This window comes from Oxyura jamaicensis, chromosome 7, assembly GCF_011077185.1.
Source record: "Oxyura jamaicensis isolate SHBP4307 breed ruddy duck chromosome 7, BPBGC_Ojam_1.0, whole genome shotgun sequence".
Lineage (NCBI taxonomy): Eukaryota > Metazoa > Chordata > Aves > Anseriformes > Anatidae > Oxyura > Oxyura jamaicensis.
Genome location: NC_048899.1, coordinates 25519539 through 25543859, shown reverse-complemented (window position 1 = coordinate 25543859; position 24321 = coordinate 25519539). Strand labels below are relative to the sequence as shown.

General features: G+C 50.0%; 2 protein-coding genes across 3 annotated transcripts in view; one reads left to right on the top strand and one right to left on the bottom strand.

Annotated features, from left to right (window-relative positions):
• Positions 1-224: 224 nt before the first annotated feature.
• TSN (translin) lies at positions 225-5672 on the top strand. The gene is made up of 6 exons (XM_035331658.1): positions 225-329; positions 417-510; positions 2445-2541; positions 3180-3295; positions 3730-3809; positions 4153-5672. The coding sequence occupies exons 1-6, from the start codon at positions 264-266 to the stop codon at positions 4387-4389; spliced, it is 690 nt and encodes a 229-aa protein (XP_035187549.1). The 5' UTR covers positions 225-263; the 3' UTR covers positions 4390-5672.
• Positions 5673-12859: 7187 nt separating this feature from the next.
• The window catches only part of LOC118169881, a 40092-nt gene continuing 28630 nt past the window's right edge, over positions 12860-24321 (bottom strand). For both annotated transcript variants that reach the window (XM_035331652.1, XM_035331653.1), the window contains 5 exons: positions 19197-19371; positions 18238-18442; positions 17191-17813; positions 15384-15529; positions 12860-14540 (listed from right to left, as the gene is read on the bottom strand). In XM_035331652.1, coding sequence (XP_035187543.1) covers positions 13745-14540; positions 15384-15529; positions 17191-17813; positions 18238-18442; positions 19197-19371 — 1945 coding nt within the window. In that variant the 3' untranslated portion in view covers positions 12860-13744. The remainder of the gene's footprint in view (positions 14541-15383; positions 15530-17190; positions 17814-18237; positions 18443-19196; positions 19372-24321) is intronic.

Sequence of the window (24321 nt, the reverse complement as noted above, 5' to 3'; positions counted from 1 at the left end):
CCGCCGGAAGTGCTCCCCCCCCCCTTCAGTCTGTGCGCATGCGCAGAACGGAAGGGAGCTATCGCTTAGCAACAGCGCGCGGCGTCGCCTAGCAACGCAGCGGGGCGGGCGGGGCCCTGCCTCCCCCACCGCCCCCCATCTCCCCGGCGTGCAGGCGGTGCGCGGGGCAGCCCGGCGGCGGCGCTCAGGCGGTGCGCGGGGCAGCCCGGCGGCGGCGAGGCCCCCTCGGCGGGCGGAAGGCCCCCGAGGCGGCGGCGGGCGCCATGTCGGTGAGCGCCATGTTCGTGGCGCTGCAGGGCGTCCTCACGGCCGACCAGGACGTGCGGGAGGTGGGCACCGGGCACCGGGACGGGCACGGGACGGGGATGGGGCCGGGGGGCGGCCGGGGGCAGGCTGACGCCGCGCTGTGCCCGCAGGAGATCCGCAAGGTCGTGCAGGCGCTGGAGCAGACGGCCCGCGAGATCCTGACGCTGCTGCAGGGCGTGCACCAGGGGGCCGGCTTCCAGCACAGTGAGTGCGGGGAAGGGGGGGCCCTGCCCTGCTGCCCTCCCCTCAGCTCCCCTCCCTGCCCCCTCCCTGCCCTCAGCTCCCCCTCTCCCCCTTCTCCAAGCTCCTTGCCTCAGTCCCAAAACATACCAGCAGCTTGCAGCCGTTCTGACCTCCCTGGAAGCTCTTGAGAGCAATCTGGGAAGGGGAGAGATGTAGGAGGCCGCAGCCGGAGGTGAGTACACGAAGAAGCCCCTCGCCTGTCGCTTTGCCCACCACAGGGCAGGTGGTTGCTTACCTGCCTGATGCCGTTCACCCTGCCGCTGGAGGCCTGGAGTGCCGCCAGCAACGGGCAGCATCCCAGGGCTGGCCTCTGCTGGCAGCTGCAACCTGCAGCCCCTCAGGGAGCCTGGAGTGCTAAAAATCCCAACTGCCAATGGGCTAATGTCATCAGGCCTGCACTGATTTTCTGAACGTGGTAAAATCCTAGGTACTGTGACAGGTGTTTTGCATGGGTGTCAGCTTTAGGGGTGGCTTTACACCGTTTAGTAGCAGCAACCTGTGCCTGGCTCAGCATATCTTCCTATTTACTTCTTTTAAGCAGGGGAGGGAGCTGGTCTTGGAATGTGCAGGCTCTGAGAAAGGATGCGAGACAGTTAAACTGCCAAAGAGAACACTCAGCTCCCCGTTGTAGCGCTGTCACGGATAACGAATGCACGCTTAGCAGGCTAGGAGTTAACTCACGGTAACGAGCTGTCAGCTTGTCAGGTACTTCAATCACAAAGTCAGGAACGGCTTTGATAAAGCTTTATGGCAGGTGACGGAATGGCAGGTAACAAAGATTGCTGTGGACAAAATAGCACTCGTCAGATGTCGCCTGCTTCGACTACACCTTGGTTTGATGATGGCTGAATTCGGGTAGCGTAGCGCTCCTCAGCGTCCGTAGAACTTTGCAATAGTTGGAGGCCTGAGAGAGGGCAATTTCCCGTACAGCTTGTTGGCATTAAACATCTTGTAGCACGCAGTTGCTTTTCCTCGTTCTACAGGGACTAGAGATACCTCTGGATTAGAGATACCTCTTGCTCTCACTGAGCTTCACACCTGGCCTCTCTCACAGGGGCCTGTCCGTGGTGGCTGCTTCTCGGGGGCTCTGCCTGTGCTGGGCAGCGATGCTCAGCGTGCAGCTCTTCGCTTCGATTTTTGAGCAGCTGCAGTGAAGGAGCACAGACTCGGTGGCGCAGCGTGCCTGTAGCTGGGGTCAGTAAGCAGGAGGTGGCAGCGTGTGGTGCGAGGCCAGGAGACCGCGTCCGTGCGGAGATCCAGCGTACGTTGGGCAGGCTGAAGCCCAGCTCATTCAAACAGAGGAAAAAGAACGCTGCGAGATTTTAAAACGGAGCAGGAGCAGTTCCTTTTCCTTGGATTGCTGACGGCAAGTCGCCAGCCCGCTTGTGGCCTGGCTTCTGCTTTTGGTGCTAACCCTCTGCGCTGTCTCGCCCCTCTCGGCAGCCCCAGTAGGCCCACGCAGCCCCTGCTCTTCCTGAGCTGGGCTGTCCGTTCGTATCCCCTGCTGTTCTCCAGCTCATATGACCCTCCCAGTGATCCTCCCGGTGTTTTCTCCTGTCAGAACCCACTGCAAAATGGAGTTTTCATCCGTGGCCTGAGTTGTGTAGCAGCACTGATGAGGGTTAGCGGTGCTAACACTGGGGTGTCTTGTCCCGGGTTCAGAACTGAGGAATGGTGTACATCAGGCAGCCCAAACCCAGCAGTGTTGTTATCTGCCTGTGACTCGTGGTGTGACTGAATTCTTCTCAGATCAACCTGAATGCCTGTAGACTACCGTGGCCAAAAGGGAGCAGCGTGTTGAAAGGAGCGTAAGCAATGCTGTCTCTTTTAGAGAGCTCTCTGTTTACAGATCCGTGTTCTGTCAAGCACTGAATGTAGCGCTGTTTCTCTTCCAGTACCAAAGAAATGTCAGAAGGCTCGAGAACACTTCGGTACAGTACGGACGCAGATGGAGTCTCTGAAGACGAAGTTTCCTGCTGATCAGTATTACAGGTGTGCAGCCCACACAGCCAGGCACGGATGTGAGCGCTGCCTGGGCGTGTTTGGCACCGTTGCTTTGGAAGAGTAATTTAAAGGTTTATGAGCCCAATATTTCTTCCTGTTTGAAAAGTAACCAGCAGTAGAGAAGTGTGAATTTTTATCCGCACCATTTAAAAATGCTTTTGCTCAAGCTCTTCTCCCTTTATTTTTTCCTTTTTCACCAAAAGGAAAACATAAGACATTGGAGCAGCCCGTATTTCTGAAAGCAGAGCATTTGCTGCTCAGTTAATTGAAGTCGTTAGGTTGGGGGTGTTTCTGAAAACAGCTCTGAGTCTGTCATGACATGGCTGTGTGATCCTGCAGAGTCCAAGTGAAGTCGTCACCCTTGTATTTTATTTGCCGCCAGAAGGGGACAGTGTCTAGCAAGAACAAAGCAAGGAGCAAGAATCTTGTCAGCTCAAATCTGAAGTGCCGCGGTGCTGAGGAACTGAGTTTAAGCTGGTGTAGGTTTGCTGAGCAAAAAATATTGCCAAGTGCTATGTGTAAAGGTGAAAAAATTAATATCCGGTGCAGACATTTAAAATGCTGGTTGCCCAGCTCTCCCGTAATAGGTAGTACTTTAATCCTTGACTTGGTGTTTTTTCCAACAGATTCCATGAGCACTGGAGGTTTGTGCTTCAGCGGTTGGTGTTTCTGGCAGCATTTGTAGTCTACTTGGAGTCAGAAACGTTAGTGACCCGGGAAGCTGTTGCAGAAATACTGGGGAGTAAGTTAATGTTGTAACTGGAGAGAAAGTGCTTGTGAAATGTTTCCATGTTGTAGCTTACAGAGGCGTACAGGGGAACAGCAGAACTTAATTTCTTCCCAAGAGATGGATTCCAAAACTTACCTGGTATTGGAAATTTTTTTTTTTTTTTTTTAAAAAGGACTCCAGACATCATTCCTGTATATTAATGTAAATTCAGTTATTCTGTTAGATAGCTTTCTGTGTGTGCAGCTGAGGATGTATAAGATGCTAAATCAAAGTGCTGTGAAGAGGCAGTAATTGTATCATATACAGGAGAAGGGTGGCTTTTACTTTGCAGCAGTATTTCATAATTTTGATATTTCAAATTAGCTCAAATAAACAAATGCAATTTTAACCTGCTGGTTTCACTCATGTTCAGTATCACCTGATTGCCACTCTGCTTTTTATCGTAGTTGAAGCTGATCGAGAGAGGGGCTTTCACCTGGACATTGAAGACTACCTTTCTGGTGTGTTAACTCTTGCGAGTGAGCTGGTAAGGAAGATATTCATGTGTATATTTGGGTTGAAAGTGACCTTAAAAAAAACTAAAAACACATTACTCATTCTTAAGTTGTTTGTATAAGTTACGGTTTGGAACACCTTAGTCTGAACTTCTAGGAAAAGGCTTGTCTGTATGCCAGCGTTGTTCCTCACTGAAGTTTTAAGCTTTAAAGTAGTCAGTGGATTGAAAATTCAGGGCTCCGGTCAGCGGAAGGTAGATGTGAATGTAATTTAGCTGACTACCTGGAACAAACCTGCTTCATTTGGCAAAGTAACTGATGGGAAGAGTGAAGTGATCTGGGTAGATCCCTCTGACGTTCTCCTTCCTCTCGTAGGCCAGGCTGGCAGTGAACAGCGTCACGGCTGGTGACTATTCTCGCCCTCTCCGTATCTCAACTTTTATCAACGAGCTGGATTCTGGCTTCCGCCTCCTCAACCTGAAGAACGACTCCCTGAGGAAGCGTTACGATGGCCTGAAATACGACGTCAAGAAAATTGAGGAAGTGGTTTATGACCTGTCAATCAGAGGACTCAATAAGGAGGCGACAGGCGGTGTGGCTGGAGAGAAATGAAGGATGCTCATTTTAACAGCATCATCGATTACCTCAGATGGTTGCCAAGCTAGGAGGCGTGCTCGCAAAGCCTTCCTACCGTAGTTAGAAGAACCGCAGCTGAAAGCTGCTCTCTATTTTCTTACAAAAGGTGTAGTACGGGTGTTAGATCTCAAAATGTTTTGTAAAATTATGGCTAGGTTAGTGCAGCAGGCTCTCTGTTTCCGCTGAAATTCCTCTGTCAAAACACGTTGCTGTTCTGTGCACAGCAGCAGTAGCAGGCAGCACCTCCCCGAGCTGAAATTCCCCCTAGTTCCGTGGTGGTGTTTCACTGCCCTGGCAGTTCCGTGCTCCAGCTGCTTCTGCTCACACACCTGTGAAGGTGTGTGCACAGCATGCAGCTTGGTGCTGATACATGCCACGTTTAAAAAAAAACTGTAAATATCTATGTTTTTTTAAGACACAGGCTTTTTCTTTTTTGTTTATTAAATGTTCACCTACTTAAGTTGAACAGATCTGCATAACCGTTTATTAGCCAGCTCTTTTTAAATGGTTTCAGTTAGCGTGGCCCCCCTTGGAACCGGTGTACTGCACCTGGGCACCTCTTTCTCTTTTTATTTCTTTCCCTCCAAGATACCTGCTATCAGTGAGTGCAAGGTTTTCTTAAATACCTGCTTTCAGAGGCTGGTATTTGATTTCCCAACATGAGGAAATGCTGGGTTTTAACACAATCACCTTAAGAACTCTGTATAAGATTTTTTTTTCTTTTCAACTAGCGAAGTTTATGACTAGAGAAGTGTTAACTGACAAACCGCAGGTAGTGTTTGAGTTTTAACAACTTACGTAGGCCACAGCTGTACCTGTTTCCTGGGATTAAAAAGAGAAATGATAGTTCATGTAGTAAAATCTTTGTATTCCCCAAAAGAGGGGAAATTGTTTGTTTCAAATACTTTGCATGTAAGATATTTGCATATACCCACAGCCTCTTCTGTTCATGTAAATGGACAGGTTCGTACCTCCCCGTGTGTTTGTTCTCTTGTCCTAAATGACTTGGAGTCTTTCCATTTCCTTACTGCTTCAGGTGGTACACTAGGGTAAAGGAGGAAAAACGCACTTGTTTAGGAGGAGGAATATTTCCAGAGGATGAACGTGAACAATCAAGTTTATGTAGGGCTTATTAGTGTTTCATTTTGATGACAAATATTTCCCATTGTTTCAGTTAAGTTTTTATTTTGTTTATTGGAAGAAAATTGTTTCTTGGTTACTTTGGCCAATAAAATATGTTTTTTGATTTTGGCCGTTTGGTAACTCTGCCTGTTGTCTGATTACCTGATGTTAATTGCTTCCCTTCCTGGGAGCTTCATCTGAAATACCCTAATTCAGCCTTCAGCCGTACCTAGAAAATAATGTAATTGCCAGCATTGGTGGTACACCGCTAAATGGAGCGCTCTCGCCAGTGTCATGTGGAGCCTAAGTCAAGCTGCAAATAGATTGGATAGTTCTGTTTTCTTTTTACTTATAGAACAAGTGAAAATGGAGAGCTACGGAGGAGTTTAGTACCACATCCACGATGCGGCAAGGTTCACCTTCAGAGCATCTTACATTTAATGTTTGCCCTCATCCATTGTGTCGTCTGTCACGTAGCAGAGGCAGACAGTAATGTCCCTCCATCTCAGCTGAAGAAAATGAGGGTGTAGCTTCCTGAGCCCCTTGGCACAGAGGCCAGGTTTTAAAGTAGCTCTTTGTTCTTGCCCTCTGCCACTGTTTGCTTCTTTCTCACTTAACCCCTGTGGAGGTGGGAGGAAGGAAGGAACTTGAGCCAGTTTACTGCCAAAACCAAATGCTCGTGAAACAACGCCCTGAGGCTCTGAGACGGGGCTTTGCAGACCAAGGTCACACAGGAAACGCGTGGGAGCAGGGAAATTGGAGAGGTTTCCTGAGCATCAGTCCGGTGTCTCTCAGGTTGGAGGACGCCTGCCACGTGGGGCAGGGGCGTGAGGCCGTGTGGCAGGACGGGTTTCTGGTTGCAGGACACGTGTGCATTAAGGCTTCATGCTGGCTCGTGTCCAGGGCTCTCTGGATGCATTTGGTCATGCAGCAGGTCTGCTTCCTGGTGTGGGATCCCGTGTGCTTAACGAAGCTGCTCAGCAGATCCCAGGGCTGCCAGCTCTTGTATCTGATGTGGTTTCTTGTAGCTGGTGGGAGATGACAGTGCTGTGCCATGGGCATGCAGATACTGGGGGAGGGATGACTGGAAGAGCAAGTCTCTTGGGGCTTACCAAACGTGCAAGTTGTGGCATCTTCCTGGCCAAGGCACCGTGAAGTGCAAGTGCCTGAGAAGGGGACACCCCAGTGTTGTGTTCCTCTAGGGTGTTTAGGAAACCTCTTGTTCTTCCCAGCTTCGAAGGTTGGGGAGACCCTGGTGTCTTCCTCTGGAAAAGCGTTACTTGCGAGGGGCAGGCTGTATTGTGTATTCCCAAGCCTGGGGAAGGGAAAGGGAATCTGCAAACTTTCTGCCTAAGCTGCATCAGGGAGAGCTGGGAACACGCATCTTTCTGCAGCTTCCTCTGGACAGAGAGCCTGTAGGAACGCCTGGCCTTAACGGTGAATCTGCACATTGCCCTGGGCCTAAATAAGTTGCCTTTGTCTCACAGCTGGGAGCAGAGGAAAGAAGGGAAGAATCAGAAAGATCTAATCAGGTCTCTTCTCCGATCCTTCCCTTTCCCAGGGGTGACAGAGCAGGTAGCCAGTGGAAAACGGCAAGGAGAGAGCTCTGAAGGCTGCAGAAGCTCAATGGCTCATAATGGATCAGATGTTTGAACTCTAAACAAGTAACTCCTGTTTGGTATTGAACACTGCTGCCAGCGGGGAGGGGGTGAGTCAGTGCAGGAGCACTGGAGAGTCTGACTCAACAGCCAGCGCAGCTCTTCTGCGAAGCACTTCAGCCTCGAGTGTGTTCCAGGGAGTGCTCTTTTGGATCGTCTTTGTATTCACGCGCAGCTTTTTTTCCCCCATCTTGACGTCATTTCTCTGTGTCTTCTTTGCTTCAGTAAAAAGGGCACTCAAATAGTTGATTAACTGTTCTTTATTTATAGCACGGCCTGTTCCATCCCCGCAGATCAATGCGAGTGCTGACCTGAAACCAGTCAGGAAATAGGGGCGGGCAGCTCGGTGGCACAGGATGCAACGCAGACCTGGGGTGGTGGTTTAACTGGCTCTGCCGCTGGGATTGACAAACTGCAGCCCAAGACCAGCAACCTCTTTAAGCTGGCGATTGTTAAGGGACGTTATCACCTCCAGGCTGCCCTTTGCTGGTGCCAGCACACGTCTTTGTGCAGTGAACTGGATTAAGGACCTGATCTAGCTGAAACAATCCCTATTTTTCAGCGACGCTTGCTCCCAGCCTGGTTCAGCACGCAGTGCTGCACACGCTGTGCCAGCACACGGAGGGAGGCTCCTTCCTCTCTACCTGCGGTGCCAGCTGTACGTTCACTGAGCTGTAACGCTATCTGGTAAATTGTCTGAGCTCTTGCAGTAACTTAACTGCTTCCAGTTCTGTTAGGATTGCCGAGGATTTTCTCTCTGGGCAAATACTGTGCCTGCCTTTTACTGCAGCAATGACTCCGGTGCTGTAGAGCCTCGCTCCCATTTTTCAGCTGGTAAGGTCGTTATATGCCAAGGAAATTAACAAGAGCAGAAAGTAAACACGGATGGATGACTCCTGGGGTCTGCCTGTGGTTCCTGACCTCTGCTACTCACCAGCAGTCCATCTCCCCTCATTAAAGGACTTTCTGCAGCTGGAGGATGTACTGCCCCTGTGCTGAAGTGTGGGGGCAGTTCAGAGCCTGTTGAATCCATGGAGAATCATTAAGCAAAGGTTTGAGTCTGAAAGGAGCTGTCCTTTACAGCGCAGCATCTCCCGTGCATGTGGGTCAGGCACGAATTATTTGAAGATTTATCTCCTTGCAGGTTTTTCTGCCTGCGTTTGTTACCACTTCAACCTGCGTCACTTGTGGCGTTCTCTGGGCAGCCACCGCTGGAGGATTGCCCTGCCTGAGGGAAAAACGACTGACCTAAAACCAGCCCTTTCTTGAAAGACAGGAGCACGCTCTTTGCCACACTGCTTGTTCATCTGCACCTTCACACTGTGGGTGTGCAAATGTCTGAACTGCTTCTGTTGGGAAAATGTAAGACCCTGAAGCCTGCAAGTGTGCTGCCTGCTCTCCAGGAAGCCTGCTGGCTTCTGCCCTCGCAGGGGGAGCTGTCTGGCCTTCTCTGGGTCTGCACCAGGGCCCTGTGCAGCTCCTGCCAGCTGCTGTGCAATCTGCTGGCCGCTTCAGGCTGCTGGCAACTGTAAAGGTGCTGCAGAAAGCCTAAGGGGGGGAAAAAAAATTATCCTTCAGCCCCCGTGGAGGGACCTTGGGCTATAAAGGCCTTGTGCTCTTCACGTGTTTTGGCTACTCCAGACCGTGAGATCTGACGTGTGTGTGACTGCCTTGTGACCTCCAGGCTCCTCACCCTCATCTGCCAGCCCCACAGCACCCGCAGAGACCTCTCATGCTGGTCCCCCCAGGAAGTGACTGGCACCACAAGGGAGGTTCCCGTGCTGGGAGGAAGGGTTTGAACCCAGCGCCTGGGGCTCCACCACCACTGGAACAAAGGTTCCTTTGCTCCTGTGCAAGGCACCTTCCCTGGAAGGGCTGGCTTGCAGCCTGGGTCTTCTCCCAGGCAGCTGGAAACTTCTCCCAGGCATACGAAGCCTGCACTGGTAGAGGTAGTGATGGAGCAAAGTTTGGGCTGAAGGGTTGCTAATTATCATTACATTCATCACTGCTAATGCACCTAAAGCCTAATGCTAACTAACTATATAACTGCTCCAAATCAAGCCTGACCAGAGACCAGTGCTGGAGGATGTTCTCTGCCTGTCTGTCTTCTGAATCCTCATTAGGATTCTTCACTCTCTGTTGAAGAGGATCCTCCGTGTCCCTATCACTCAAGTTCAAGCCCTAAAGGGCTGTCTTGGACATGGTGTTAGATTTGAATTCTCTTCCTTTTGAGGATGCTGGCGACGAGTGCAAGGGACAGTGCAAGATTCCCAGACTCACCTTCTGGAGATCTGGCTTCCTGGGACTTTAGCTCTGTAATATTTTCATGCGCATCAAATGACTAAAGTTCCTTGCAGGCAGGAAACATGAGATCATCTCAGAGCTTTTTTTTTTTTCACAGGATTTAGGATGTGCTGAGGTCAGTCTCTCGGTCTCCAGTGACAGCTACAATAGCTTCTTGCTGCCAGACCAAAGTTGGTGTTCCCTTTCAGATGCATTCTTGATCACATCGCAGAGATCCGTGACGAACCTCACTTCTCTTAAGGACAACCATGACTGTACTGGAGGATTTAGCCCTGGTAGCTTTGACAGCACAAACCTGACCGAACCAAATCTGGCTGCAGGCCCTGCCCTATCAAAGCCAAGGCCCATAACTGCTGATCCCATACCAGCGTTCCAGAACTGGACCTGAATCTCCCAGCCCAAATAGCATTCCTCCAGCACATGTTGGATGACCTCCACCCCAAATGTGTGTCCCCTGTCAACTGTGGGGAGGGTCCCATCAGATTCACTTCTGTGGCTAAGTGCTCCAAGGGTTAATAGCAAGCCTCTGTCTCTGCTAGGGTCTTCTGTCAGTATCACTGCACGTTTTCTTTCACTATAAAAGGGAAGATCTCTATTTGTTCCATAAAGCAGATATCTCTGCTTTCTAAAGCATTTGCTCTTCATCTCCCTATGTTTTCTCAGGCTGTCCCATCCAGAATGCTGACTTGAAGTGGATTTTCCTTCCTTCAGTACCTGATCTCACTGGTGTTCTTTGTGTGTGCCTTTTGAGGTAAAAACTGCAGAAACTGTGAGAGATTTTTTTTTCCCTTCCCAGTAAGTGACCGGTTGACTTTATTTTTTTCCCCTAACGTAGTACTTCAGAGAGTGTGTCTCCCTTCTGGCCTGCTCATACTAACAAGGTAAGTGCAGTTGGAAGGAGTCTTGAAAAGTAACCTGAGTATGGTCAGTCATTAATTTTTTAGTATTGTCATTCGTGAATTCTAAGAGGTGTAAAAATATTGTAGAGCCCTAGGAAGGCCAGTCTGGAACAAATAATTACTTCCTGGGCTTGTAGACAAACCTGTTCCCAAGTGCCACAGGTTATAATAGCATTTTGTCAGGTTAATCAGAAATGGAAAAATACAACGAAGCTAATCTCTAGGGCTGTCAAGTAAGATGTGTACATGTGATACTGAAGGACCAGGAACTTCCCAGGAGAGGGATCATCCAGGTTCAGAAAGGTGCCTGAGGATTATGGAAACTTACTGCCTTGTTAGTGTGCTGACACCGCTCCCCCTTCCTGCGCAAGCTCACCCCACAGCACCAGTGCTCGCAGGGCCAGAGGGATTGTTCTGTGCTTGTGCTCCCTTTCAACACCTGTAATTTAAAAGCACGCAAGCAGCTGAGTACACACTGGATACGTAAAAGATAAATAACATTCAAAACACAGCCTCTGCCTAGTCTGACAGGTTCCACAATCAGTCTGTCACTTGCCATAGCAGGCTGTCCCAGATCAAAGAGCTTGTACTGTTCCCTGGTCACAGGTTTTTTAGGACAGGGCTACAGCACTGAGTACACGTCCTGTTTGTAACTCAACAGAGGGCAATTATTTATGGACCTTCTTTGGGGGAGTTTGCCTGGTTCAGAGGAAATAGGCGCTGTTTGCTACCAGCCTAGCTGGCAGGTGTTTCCTGTGATACCTAGAAGAACTCAGAATCTGAAAAACTGAACAATTATCCAAATGCAAGATTGATGCTAAAAAGTAGAACCTTCTACATCTACTTATTGTTCTCTAACCTTTTGGAACAGCCAGGGTGACTGGAGATAGCTCAATACTAAGATACGACTGTACAAACAGTTCATGGCTGGTTTTGATTGTGAATTGGGGTGGAGAAAACCATGGCGCTGGAAAGTAATCGAAAACTTCCCAGAAAGGAGCAGCTTTCTGTGGCTGCAAAAGCCACATGCTGTTTGGATAAATTATTAGGTAACTGTGCTTATGTCTTCTCTTAACACGCCTGCCATTGGAGGGAATGAAGAGAAGGCAGCTGCACCCTTTTGATCTGGGAGAGAAAAGGAAGGTACAACAAGTTGTTGCTTTGTGCCTGTCATGGGAACGGAGCTGCAAGGCTGCTAGATGTGGAGCTGTCAGGAGAGCATCAGAGAGATCTTCCTCCAGCAGCTTCTCTGCTTACATGACCATTCATTTGAAAAACAACAAACCGTAAAAGCTATCTGTGCTATTCACTGGCCTTTCAGTGGGTATTTTGGGGAAAAACAATTTGTTGTCTAACAACTAGAAATAGCTGGGGGGGGGGGGGGAGCAAGTCACTCAAGGGAGCTGGGCAGCTGCCCTGACAGGCATTTTTGCCAGCTGCCGCTTGCTACGGTGCTCAGCTGTGTGCTGCCACCCTCATCTCGGGTACGTGCTTTCAAAGCCTCCAGATGATGCAGAAGCTCCTGTTTCCTCAAGGACAAAGTGAAGCACTAAGGATGACGAGGAAATGCAGCCAGTAAGCACGTTGCACTGACCGTGTCTGACTCGGTGTCTGGAGCAGCATATAACAAGCCCCGGCTGCTGTGGCAGAGGGACAACAAACGGGATAGGGTTCGGTGTTGTGTTGGTGGTGACTTTACATGACTAGAGCTACCTCCACAAAGGTCTGCCTCTGTCTGCCTTCGTCTGCGGGCTCGCTGGTGCTAGCTGATCTCTGGAGAAATACACAAATATGTTCCCAGCATGAATCGTCCTGTAACAGAAACGTTTTGTTGATAGTGATTAATACGGACTGGTTTTGTCTTTACCCCAGGGATGATCTCAAAGAACATTTACAGATTGTTCTCTGAGATCCGCCAACCAAAATTCAGGCTCCTTGAATTTAGCCTCTTGGCCTGTAATCTGGCCTCTTGCTGCGTAAGTCATGGCATGGCATTTTGCTGACCTTGTAATCACAAGGCCACAGGCAGTGGGAATGTCAGGCTGAAAAGGTTAGAACCTTTTCTGCCTTTTTACCATTGTTCAGCTTCAAGTTAATTTTGCTGCCGAGGAGCTGAGAGAGGCCGGACCTTACAGAGCAGCGCTCTGTGGTCTCAGTTTCAGCTCTCGCTTCTCCTGTGCTGGGGCCTGCCCTGCTCTGGTGGGACTGCAGCCAGGGCATAATGCTTTGTGCCAGCAGATTGTTGTCCGGTGATAATTAAGGGTAGCAGGGCTGTACCATTCTCCCAGATTCATTAGGACTACCCCCTGAATTCTGTTCAGGGGATCAGTCTTCTGTTCAAGGAACAGTCATAGGCACATTGCTCCCCTGAATGCCACTTGCACTAAATGAAATATCTATTCCAGAAAACAAATTAAACCAAGTAGTTTTCAAAAAATACCCACCTAAAGTCATTGAAACATCATTATTAAAACCTTTTATGTTACTCTACAGTACAATGTAAATTGTTCCTTTCAATTAAATTTTGAAATACACTAGATTACATCATTTAAATAATTGCATTTTAAGTTCACTATTAGTGGTAGCAGAGATATATTTACATACATTTCTGAGACATTTCAGATGCAGTGCTACATTCCAGTCTCTAAGTCGGTTAAATAACAGACTTCCAGGGGGGGCATACTGCTCGTCCACAGGTTCTAGACGCATTTGGGGTGCATGTGTGAGAAAGCAAGAATTCCTTTTTTTCTTGTCTGATTTTTTTTTCTTTGCTGTGTGCATGCAGCTGAATCTGAGCAAACTGATACATACTTGATTTGGATTAAAGATGAAAGACCTTTCTTTTTTAACAAATATTTTGACTGAACATACAAAGGTGAAAAAATGAAACATAGTCCTTAGGGGAGTAGCGGTGGAAAACATTTTCTCCAACTTTCCTCCTCTGCTGCATAATACTGCACCTAATTTTAACCCTGACTTTACCTAATGCTGATGAAATATAGTCAATGGTGGAAACCTCTCTCATGTTGTCAAGACTGGCTTTCAACAGAATCCATGCAAATGCAAGCATCACACATCATTCTCCCGCAGTGCAATATTAACAAATAAAACTCCGTATTTTCTTCCAGGGGCCTGCTCCTCAAGAGAAGCCCCTCCGTGCAGGTGCATCAGCCACAGGCAGGACGTGAGTCCTGAGGCTGGAGACGAGCACTCCAGTTCCAGTGCTGCTGGGTAGGAGCTACAAGTCTTCCTGGGTCAGGCTCCTTTCTGTGTTGTCCACAGAGCGGAGCAAGTTCAAGCCGCTGAGGCTCCCAGGCCGAGCCTCCCCACGTGCTGCCCGCGCAGGACTCAGGGCCGGGTGTGAGGGGTGCTGATCATGATGTTGGGCAGTGCATTGCGTCGCTTCTTCCAGGAGCCCAGCTCCCTCGAGTAGCGCCTGATCTGCCTGAACCAGTGGTGAGTCCGTGCCCGGTCGCTGTCCCGGAACACAAACGCCTCCCGTCTGATCTCAATAAGTTCAAAAGTGTCGTCACAGTCGGGATCGGTGGAGACGATGCAATTACTCAGCCTCAAGGGCTCCCTGAGCAAATGGAACTTGCCATTGTTTTTGTCCCTGATGAGCACCAGCACGGCATCCTTCACGGGCCCTGGCTCAGCTAGCTCCAGGCTGGACTCGGACACACGCTTCATGTTGACCAGCAGGAGGACCTGCATGTTTTGGAACTTGAGGGTCTTGCTGCCCTTCTTCACCCACTGGCCGTCGGGGGGCTGGGCCAGCTGCAGAGCCCCCTCCATCACAAAGCGTGTTTCCTCCCGCAGCCATCCCACCGTTTTAAGGGCAGTTTCTCTCATTTCAATGTTGATGACTTCCCTCTTCTTCTTGCTGTCCTGGCGAAAGGAGCGGAGGGTCCACGTGTTCCCCTCCTGCTTGGTTTTCATGTTGATGTGCTCCAGGTGGGACTCGATGCGGCTCTTGGCCTCCCGCAGGCTGCCGTGGTCTGGGTGGTACTCGGTGGTGGCCTTGATGATTCTGCTGAGCAGCAGAGGGTATTTGGTGACCCTCTGCAGAGGGGCCATCAGAAAGGACCTCAGGTTCATCCGTCGCAGTGCCGTGTTATCGTTCTGGGACACATTGAGGAATATCCTGCAGGGATTTAAGGAGAGGGAATGAAATGGCGGCTGTTTTGCCAGCAGATGCTGCAACCCTAAATGCAAGCGATCAGGGGAGTGCTGACAGCTGCTGAGCACTGCAGCCCCCGCCCGCCCTCCCTGGTTTTAATAGCCTTGTGAATTCTGTCTTCTCAAAAATTAACAATTTCTGCAGCTGTGCCCAGAAAAAAAGGGGCCTGGAACACTATCACGTAACATCCTAGCAGGCTTCTATGAAATCACTGCAGAGCAGTGAGGGTGTGATCTTTCCGTGGCGCACGCTGAGGTAGGCCCGAGGCAGACACATCAGCTTTTATCAGATTACATACATTTGTAGGTCCTTTCATCACTCGATTACAAAGCTCTCTAAACAGGAATTTGGTACCATCATCATTTTATAGCTGTTGCACTGGAAACAGAGAAGTGACTTGCCCAATTTGGCCCAACAGGCTGGGGCTAGGAATGGGATACGACTCAAGACATGCACGCTTCACACAGTGGCTTTCCCAGTGGGAGTCCAAACCATGCTCTGGTGAGAGCTGCTCTCGGCTTGACATTATTTAGTGAAAGTTCAGCCCCGTGGCCAGTGGGCAAACACTGGTACCACTAACTACAGGATACAGCTGGAGACCAACTGTAGAGACTGCCTCAGTGAAGATATCAAGGACTGAATACATTTGGGAGCCTAAAGTACACTCCTCACTCTAAGACAGAGCAGCTCATTGCTGAAGAACATTAGCATCAAAACTGCAATCTAGTTGAGCTGACAAAGGCTTTGCCCTCAGCCTGGTGCTCTTCTGTCCTCAAAGCCCCGAAGAACACTCAGCCCTCCTCTCACCTGAGCAGCTCTTTCTCCTTCTCCAGCGCATTGAGCATGTTCACTGAGGAGGACTGCTGAAGGCAGTAGGTCTGGAAGGCTGGCAGCATGTTGACGAACTCTAGAAATATTTCACCGATGCACACGGTCATCAGGTCATCATCCCCCTGCAAGCACGCAATACAGCCGCTGCTGGGTTAGCTCGGGGGAGGCACAGGCACGCAGCCTGCATTCAGCCCTATCACATCACCTTGCCGCAGGGTCTGCTGAGCGCCAGACCAACAGGACACCGACTGGGCTCCCCCCTTCTGGTGGAAAGGCAGTCCCTGCAGGTCTGGGGGTAAGCGTGTGAGGAGGGGAAGGAAAGCTGCTCTAATGCCTGCTCTTCTACACATAAGAGATGTCTTCTCCGCTTCTACAGGCTCGGACAGCTCACCAGAGCAAGGGCTCGAAGGCCAGAGGCCGGAGTGAGCCTGCTAGTCAGGAGGGTTTGCTGGGGCCCTTGTGGCCAGCAGGTCTGCCATAAGGGTAACGCAGCAGTGCATAAATTAACAGAGGGTTTAGGTTCAAATGGGCAGGGGAGGCACGTAACTCAGGCAACAGACATGGCACTTAGCAACTTCTGCACTCGTTCTGAGCAACTGGGCTGGCTGGGAAGCAGGATCTCCTTTAGTTGTGCTCTTACTGGCTACTTCGGTGCCTAAGTGAAAAATAAATTTCATGCTAAATTGCTCTTCAACTTCCAGACTAATCGGAAATAGGAGAACCTGGTGCCACCCAATGCCCTTAGCTTTGTCGAGGTGCATGCTGACACGCTCTGCAATTACTACTCATTTCAGCAGCAAGAGAGGGAGCACTTCTGTGTTCTTGATGCAGTCCTGGGCTTTGACTGCAAAGGGTAACATGGAGGAGGAGACAGGGAAACCCGTGGCTGTTGTAGAAGCCACTGTCTCAAGAAATTATTCACGGGGAACATCACAACGGCAGTGTACATCTCTCTTCACTGTGCCAGGTGCATGAGAGGTTGTCAGTTTCTGAGACGCATTGCTCAGCCTGACATGCGGGGTTTCACACGAGAGGAGGGATGTGTTTCCTAGCAAACAAACATCCTGGTGAAACTGATAAAGCAATGAGTGGGTTTTTGTTTCTCAAAGAAAGGAGGGTGTGGAGCTGTTTATGTGTCCTTTGCTGCAACTGTCTGCTGTTCTAAAAACTTACTTAAATCTCTCTGCCCTCTGCCCACTATGCTGTTGTGATTGGAGAGTCTTAAGTGCAAGGCAGAGTGCATCAGTAGAAGCAACTGGCACGCAGAGCTGTGAGTGAGTGCAGATTGCCTTCAGAGCAGGGAGCAGCCTGTGCTGCCTGGCCCTGCAGCCAGCCTAGAGGCAAGCTGCAATGACCTGCAACCCCAAGCCAGCTCACGGTTGCATAAGAGCGTTGCCTGCAAGCTTGGTCCCCTCCACCCCTCTGGTAGCCAGACCAAGCTGAGCTCTCTGCCCCCATGGTCACAGTTAGAAGTGTCCAAGCTAGCTGGCTTAAAGCTAACTTGGGTAATGGGACAGACAGGTCCTGCTAGTGGGATAAAGGGCTGATGGCCTGCTCAAGTCACTGGCATTACCACAGCAGAGGGGTGAGGCCAGCAGCTACGACCTGGCACAGACCTACTGAAATCACAGGTTTACCACAGCTGAGGGAGCGAGAGATTGGGCAGGTGACCAGAACCCAGGAGTCCTACCTCCCAGTTCCCCTGCTCCAGCTGAGCTGCCTTCCTAATACAAAGCCTATTCCTGTCTGCCCCGTCCGCTTGCAGAGCATGCAGGCACCATACCTGGTCAAAGGCCTGATCGATCTCTTCCTGCAGTATCTCCAGGAAGTTCTCATTGAGGTCAATGAGCTCCTGAATGTTGCTGAAGATGCCAAGGAGCTGCTCTTGACTCAGCAGCCCAGCCGCTTGCATGGGGAGGTAAAACTCCTCTTTGATGATGCGCAGGTCCTCTCCATAACTGGCCTCCGTGTTGACAAACTCCAGCACAGACTCCTTGCGCTCCGTCCTGCGCTTGCGGCACTTCTCACAGAGGTCGGCCCGCCGCTGATTGCAGTTCTGCACGTCCGTCTCCACTGGGAGGTCCCTTTCTCCACAGTCGGTACAGGGCCGGTGGGCTTCCCAGGCCTGCAGGGAGCTCAGCGTTTCGGACGCCCTGGTCCTCCACTTCCTGGCCGACGTCTGCCCAATGCCGCTGTCTGCCCGCTCCACCTCTGCTGACTTGGTCCGGGCAGCCTCGCCAGGATCCAGGTCATCACGGATGTCGTTCACGCCAACGATCCCGCTGTCCGTGCTCAGGCTGCTGACGTTGCTCCAGTGGTGCCGGGAGCGGAGGGAGCCACGTGGGGCACGGCGAGTCTCATCAAAGCTGCCGCCATGGCCGAGGTTGGCTTTTGCTACCACGGGACCTGAGAAGAGACACAAACCATTACAGAACTGTCAGCTGGGGAGCTCAATGTGGCACAGCCACAAGCAGCACGAATCCTGGCAGGGAGACCTGATGAAAGCAGGGCTGCTGGCTGTCTCCCTTCCTGTCTTGCTGCTGGAAAGTTAGGGGGTGGGAAGCAGAAGTAAAGGCGCCCAGGTGAAGCCTGGGGCCCGTCATCCCTGCAGCGCCCATACCTGAGAACTCATTTAGGCTCTCTCCCCCTGCCCTCTGTCAGGCAGGGACAGAGACACAGCAGAGCAGATCCTGATTTCTCGCACACCGGGATTAAATCCAGATTGCTTCCCTCCCACAGGTCAGTAGAGTTATTTCATATTTACACCAGCACAGCAGGGCTCAGCACCTGGCCCGTCATCCATCCCCCTGAGAGTGCACAACGTGGGTACCGTAGTCTCGCTCCTGCCGGCGCTTCTGCGCATGCTGCCGCGCTGCTGCTGCAATCTTCAGCTCCAGCTGCTTCCTCTTCACCGAGTCCGTCGGCATGGGGTCACTGAAGTGCGGCCGCAGCCGGCACTCCCGCTGGGCCTTGGCACCGCTCGTGCTCTCATGGACAATGTCGGAGCTGGATCGGCGGCAGCCAGGACTGGAGGTCTGCAAGAAAGGCAAGTGGGTTGGGAGCAACGCCATGGTCAGAGCAACGTCTGGTTTGCAGCTACTGGATTTTGGGTTCCAAAGGAAGAAAAAGGCAATTGTTAGCAGGGGGGTTGTAGCTCTGCTACATGATCAGAAAGAAATCTGTCCCCTAAGGTTCCTCTTGCTTAGTCCCAGCAGCAAGGACCCCTCTCTCTCTGCAGTGGTGTAGCTGTGAGTACAGTGGCTCAGGGGTGGCTGCATCACAGCTGTCAAATAAGCGTGAGGAGGTGAACAGCACTGCCCTGGCTAGGGTCTGAAGGAGTGACAGAGCCTGACCCCAGGGATCTGACCTAGGTTGCTTCTGTTCCGGGAACATCTCAGAGCAGTTGGTTCATGAACACCAGCCTTTAAAGCCTCACCTACGTTAGTGGTTGCATGAAGCGGGGACTAAAGAAGGAGCCTGGCTGGCTCCCCGGGCAGTGCAGCAGTGGGGGCTGGTGGCACAGTGAAAGCCACCAAGGGGCTATTGCTGAACTGCCTGCAAGAGATGCAGCGGCAGATCAGCAGGGGCACACAACTGACTCCTGTCTCATTAACTGTAATAAAACAGGCATTAGAAATCCTGCTAACGGAGTTTAACCGCTCATGGGAGCTGGTGTGGTTTCGGATCCCAGGCTGCCCAGTTCCTACAGCAAAGGGATCCTTCAGAGCTTCTGACAAGAAAAAATCCTAAACAAACGCGCAAGACGAGAGGTGATTTCCTCTCCCTTACATTCCCTGCAGGCTGAGCATCGCTGGATGTCTCACTGCTTGGTTTCTCCTCCCAGGCCTCTGTTGCCATGGACATCGCTGTGGGTTGCTGGCTGTCCTCCGTAGGTGGGAGATCGTCTTTCTTCAGATCACACTGTCCCTTGGAGGGGGATTTGGCAGCAGTCTCAGCATTGCAGCTGCAAGGGAAGAAGCAAACTGATGAACGTCACGTATGCGGTTCGCCTGCCGCTCCTGACCTAGATGAGACTGAGCAGAAAGCCCAGGTCTGACCAGCCAGCCACAACAGGTCAGGGAAAGTTCAGGTAGGAACCTAGACTGGCTGGCTCGGGTGTCTGTGCCTACGTTTCAGGGGCTCTGAACACAGCCCTGTTATAGCAGAGCAAATGGGTAATTGCACTCATGTTAGCATCTGTCTGGAATATCAAGTCTCAGGTGTTCACACGACATTTTTATGCCCGTAAAAGATGAACTTCTCCCAAAGGGGCCTGAAAAAAAAAAAAACATTTTAAGTGGGCTGTATCTGTGTTTCTTGCTATTTAAAGAGATGTTGTCAACACAGAAACCATACTGCTCATGTGGAAGAAAACCACCTGCTGGAAACCACAATGCCTTGAAAGGATTAGGGGATTAAAGGAGCTTTCCCTCTGTTCTTCATCTCATATGATCCCAAGCCTGCTGAAACCACTGGAAAGATTCCCTCTGCTTTCACTGATCAGGACTTTTGGTGCGTTTAAGAGTCCTGAAATGACTGGCAGCCTGGTAGCCTGACTTGGCAGTCCTGGGGTGCTCTGAGTCACAGCTGCCTGCCGGCAACAAGGGCCTGGCCTGGCTGATCCAGGCAGCCCGTTCCAGGCCCACGTTCCCCTCCCTGCAGCTAACACCTCTCCAGACAGACACAGTCTGGTGCAAAACCACTGATTGACAGAGCAGTTGTCAGGGTGCAGTTTGTGACACAACTTGTGATCCTTTTTTTTTTTTTTTCTCTTCTCGGAGACTCCCAGAGACACCTTTCTTCCATGCATAATGAATCCTGACTGAGATTTATTTTTTCCCAATGCAGGCTTATTTAATTTTTATGGGCTTGGCTTCCTTTAAAAAGGAAGGTTGTCAGGACTGGATGGGGATGCTTGTACATGGAAGAAGCCAGTGTCTGAGATGTATTTCAGGTTATGCATGTATTTTACGCTTACGGGTGATAAATTTATCCTATGATAAAATCTGGTTCATTTAAAAGGTTTCACTTGTGAACTGATGCTGGTAGGTCACACTGCTCATGTGCCATTCCAACACTGTCAGCTACAAGCAAACACACGAGACAGATGGGCATTTCCTTACAGTGAATGACAGTTGGCTCTGACAACAAGCCATCAGCCAGTACTGAAACCACCAAAGAGGGAACAAATCTCCCAGAACACAAGCTGGCTCTGTTGTCAGGCCAAAAAAGTTGGTTTGCAACTTTGCAGCTGATGCTTTTTCATCTCTCTCCACCTATACCGACACCACGGGAAGATTTACACCACGGGAAGCTTCAGAAGATGAAGCACGGTGCTAGCAGCAGGCTGATGGCTTTCAGTTCTTGCTGAGCTAATCCCCAAACTATGGTGGTTTCACTGATCTGGGTAAAGTACAAGGAGTTCAGCAGGGCCCAATGGAAGGAGGGAAGGCAGAGCCCAAAACCTGCTATGCTCAAACGGCTTCTGGATGAAACAAACAAAAGGCACGGAACGTGCTGAGGCACCGAGAGGCAACAGGTTGTATCCAAGCCCAGTAGCAATGCTCAGAACTGGAATATTATCTTCTCCTCTTGATCTCACACCACCCTCAGTACACACACCATGCTCTTGGGGAGAAGCTGAGCTTTCCTTTGTCATTGTTACAGTCCTTCATTGACTGGCTGGCCAGCCAAGCTAGATGTTGCCCCTCTCCTGGCCTTGTTCCCTCAGACTTCCTTTCCCTCCTCTGTGCATTTCTCCCCATGGCTGTACCTCCCCAGCCAGACCCTTGTTGGTGCCAGCTTTCCTCCTTGCAGTCTGCAAGTCTCTCCCGATTCAAACCTTAAGGCTGAGCTAAACGTGCTGCTTTTTCATACCGCTTACATCACCTGGACAGGGGGGTAAACTGAGTTTACTCCCAGTTTTAGAGCACCTTTTCTTTTACATCTCCAGGAATCTTCATCTTCTCATTTCTCCCTCCTTTCATCGTATTCACCCAACAACTTACTGTGCTGCCTCTTCCTAACATTTGCTCTGCTCTTCCCGAAGGCCAGCGCCCCTCTCAGCCAGCCACAGTTAACCGATGGCTGCAGGCACGACAGCGTGGCTTGTGAGGATCCTGGCTGCTTGGGCACTGAGTTGTCACACCTGATGCCACTGCAGAATTTGCTGCCTCCTGCCCCTAGCAGTGATGTAAGGACAATGATACGTCTGTACAGAAACCACTGGACTCTCTGGCATGTTTCCTTTGTGTGAACAAACCACTTAATGGAGTTACCTGGCTGCAGATGCTGGCAGTTTTCCCTGTTCTCTCCAAAATCAGTGGTGGCTTGGGCTGGCACAAGGAGGACAGGGTCTTTCTGAATGTCCTTTGACACCTCACGGCCATCATCTCTGAATCTCATGGGAGCAGAGGCACTGTGCCTGTGGTGTACAACTGGAAGCCTCACAGTCTCTATGCAACTCCTTATGGTTGCATCGTTATCCAGGCCCGTAGTTCTCAGCTTCTTCCACACATTCCTTCCTCTTGCTGACTAACAAAAACATTTTTGTCCACTCTTTCCCCACTGGCACCTGCCTTCCCGACTCGGAGTCCTGTGCTAGGAGAAGCTGTTACCATACTCACCATCCCAAATACACCCTCATCACTCTTTTCAAGGAGCTTCTTTCTTAGTCATGTCCTTTGCTTCCTTGTGCAGGTTTTTGTTGTTGCTGTGCCCCCCCATTTCACAGACAGGAACTCCCAGTCCTTGCAGATCCTTATCCTGAGCTCTTTGCTGCTTAAAACCCCTCTTGCCCAGGACTACAACCTAAGTTAAAGGTATCCAGCGACCTAGGAGGGGACGAAAGCTGCCGTAATTCCAAAGTTGCAAGTCAAATGTTCATTGCTAAAATAGTAAGCCATTTAAATGAGTCTTAAATAAGTAAGTACAAATTACTAGGGAGGCGATTAGCTTACCAGACGGAAGTGATTTGTAAAACTGTAACACACAAAACCATCAGAAAAAGAAGCCAATTTCAGCTATCATGTTTTGTGATGCTCCATCACAACATCTCTGTCAAAGGCTTGCTCTTGCTGAGCTCCATATCTGTGGAAACGGGACCAAATCCCCAGCTTTCAGCTCATTTTATATAAGACTTAGGAAAAATGTAGCCTGGACCCCAATGACCACAATTTAGGACCCAAAACATCCAGACCAGAAGTCTCCTACCCGAGCAGTGAGAATCAGCTCGAGTTATAAATGAATATTCAGCACTTCACAGTCTCAGGTGAAAATGATGGAAAATAGAGAATTTTCCAGGCAAGGAAACCAGGGTTTCCCACTACTCAGTACTTTGACAATGCCAACAGATTAGTTTTCCTCTTGCTATCCTGAATATATGACAGCCTTTATCATTAATTGTTGTTACTATCTAAAATAAGTAGGTCTGAGTGCTTCTTTGACATGAAACAATCTTTCTAATACTGTCATTCACGTTTTTAGATGAATTGCCATTCTGGTGGGAATTATTTTATTTACATAAAATTCTATTTTAATAAATCCAACTAGGCAGACTGAATACATTTACAGAGACAAGAGCTACTGAGGATATCAAAAGCAGAAACCACACTGAAACCATAAAAGCCCTGACCAGAAAGTACTTGGAAGCTGAGAGGGTAGGAGGAGGAAATATTGTATGCGCTCCCCAGTTCCTGTTTCCCTTGCTATGCGTGCACCTCAGGCTCTAGATACCAGCCAAACCTTTGATCTGCCCAGACAGCTGTTCTTATGCTCTTACTCACAGCTTGTGCTATTCTGTGCATTTTGTTTCACATCAGTGATAAAAATAGCCTACTCAATGAAAATGGTTGCATACCAAAACATTTTTATCTACTTCTTCATCAGGTTTTCATACTCTAGCTCAAAGGCTGGGCTGGACAGCTGAAGGAAGTATCTATGGCTCTGACACCACTCACTTCCCTTTGGATTACAGAGGTGCTGAAGTATTTCTGCTTGTCACTCTGGCTCTGCTTACACGGGCAGCTACAACTCCACAGCAGCTCCTTCAGACTTTCATTCCCATGCGGAAGTCCCTGACATCTCCTCTACAACCAGAGTCCAGCAACTGAGCTCCTGCATTCCAGAAATCCCACGCCGGTGCTCCAGGTTGACACCCTGGCATTTCACACACTGCATCTGGGGATGCTGGAAGCAGCCAGGAACCAAGCCAAATTGAAATCTGGGTAAAGCCAGTCCTGAAAGCCAAGCTTATGGAAACACACTGCTTCACCGACACTTACTCCTCCTTTTCCCATCACTCCTATCTCATAAGACAGTGATAGCTGCCCCAAATTCCTGTCCTTCCTCCCAAAGAGGGAAGAAGGTTTTATGCAATTATTGTCTGTTACTGCTTACCACTGGCTAAGCTGGTGGAGGGACAGTATTTGCAGGTAATTCCACTTGCTGCCTGTGCTGGTCTCCAGCGCATGATGCAAGACTCGCAGCAGCCATCCTGCCCTCAGTTTGCCAGTTCGCTACATACAGGCAGCAAGTGAAAGTGCTTTTTGGTGCATGCACACCACCTGAATCCATGTCCTACAGTGCCGGGACAGACTCCACGTTTTCTTCTAAGGGAGCATATTCATACTTTGTATCTCTCTGCTGTCCTCTACTTTTACCAAATGTTTCAGAAATAAATAAAATAAAATAGGTGGGAAATTGAGTATCAGGACTACCAATGGCTGCTGTCTGGACAGGACTGATGTGCACAAAATGAAAATGCTTTTTGATGTTCAATCTCACACAAAGATGTAGTTTAAGCTCGATGGCTTAAAAACTTGTCTATGTGGCTACAGAGGCCCCACGACAAAAGGCTCTGCCAACAGCATATTTATGCTACAGGAGTTAAACATACGTATCGGGAAAGAGACCA

What these genes read in the sequence shown, in the direction of transcription:
- TSN (XM_035331658.1), top strand. Translation starts at nt 264, where the DNA reads ATGTCGGTGAGCGCCATGTTCGTGGCGCTGCAGGGCGTCCTCACGGCC. An exon ending in CCGACCAGGACGTGCGGGAG is followed by an intron (nt 330 to 416) that starts GTGGGCACCGGG and finishes CTGTGCCCGCAG; the next exon opens with GAGATCCGCAAGGTCGTGCA. An exon ending in CCTGCTGATCAGTATTACAG is followed by an intron (nt 2,542 to 3,179) that starts GTGTGCAGCCCA and finishes TTTTTCCAACAG; the next exon opens with ATTCCATGAGCACTGGAGGT.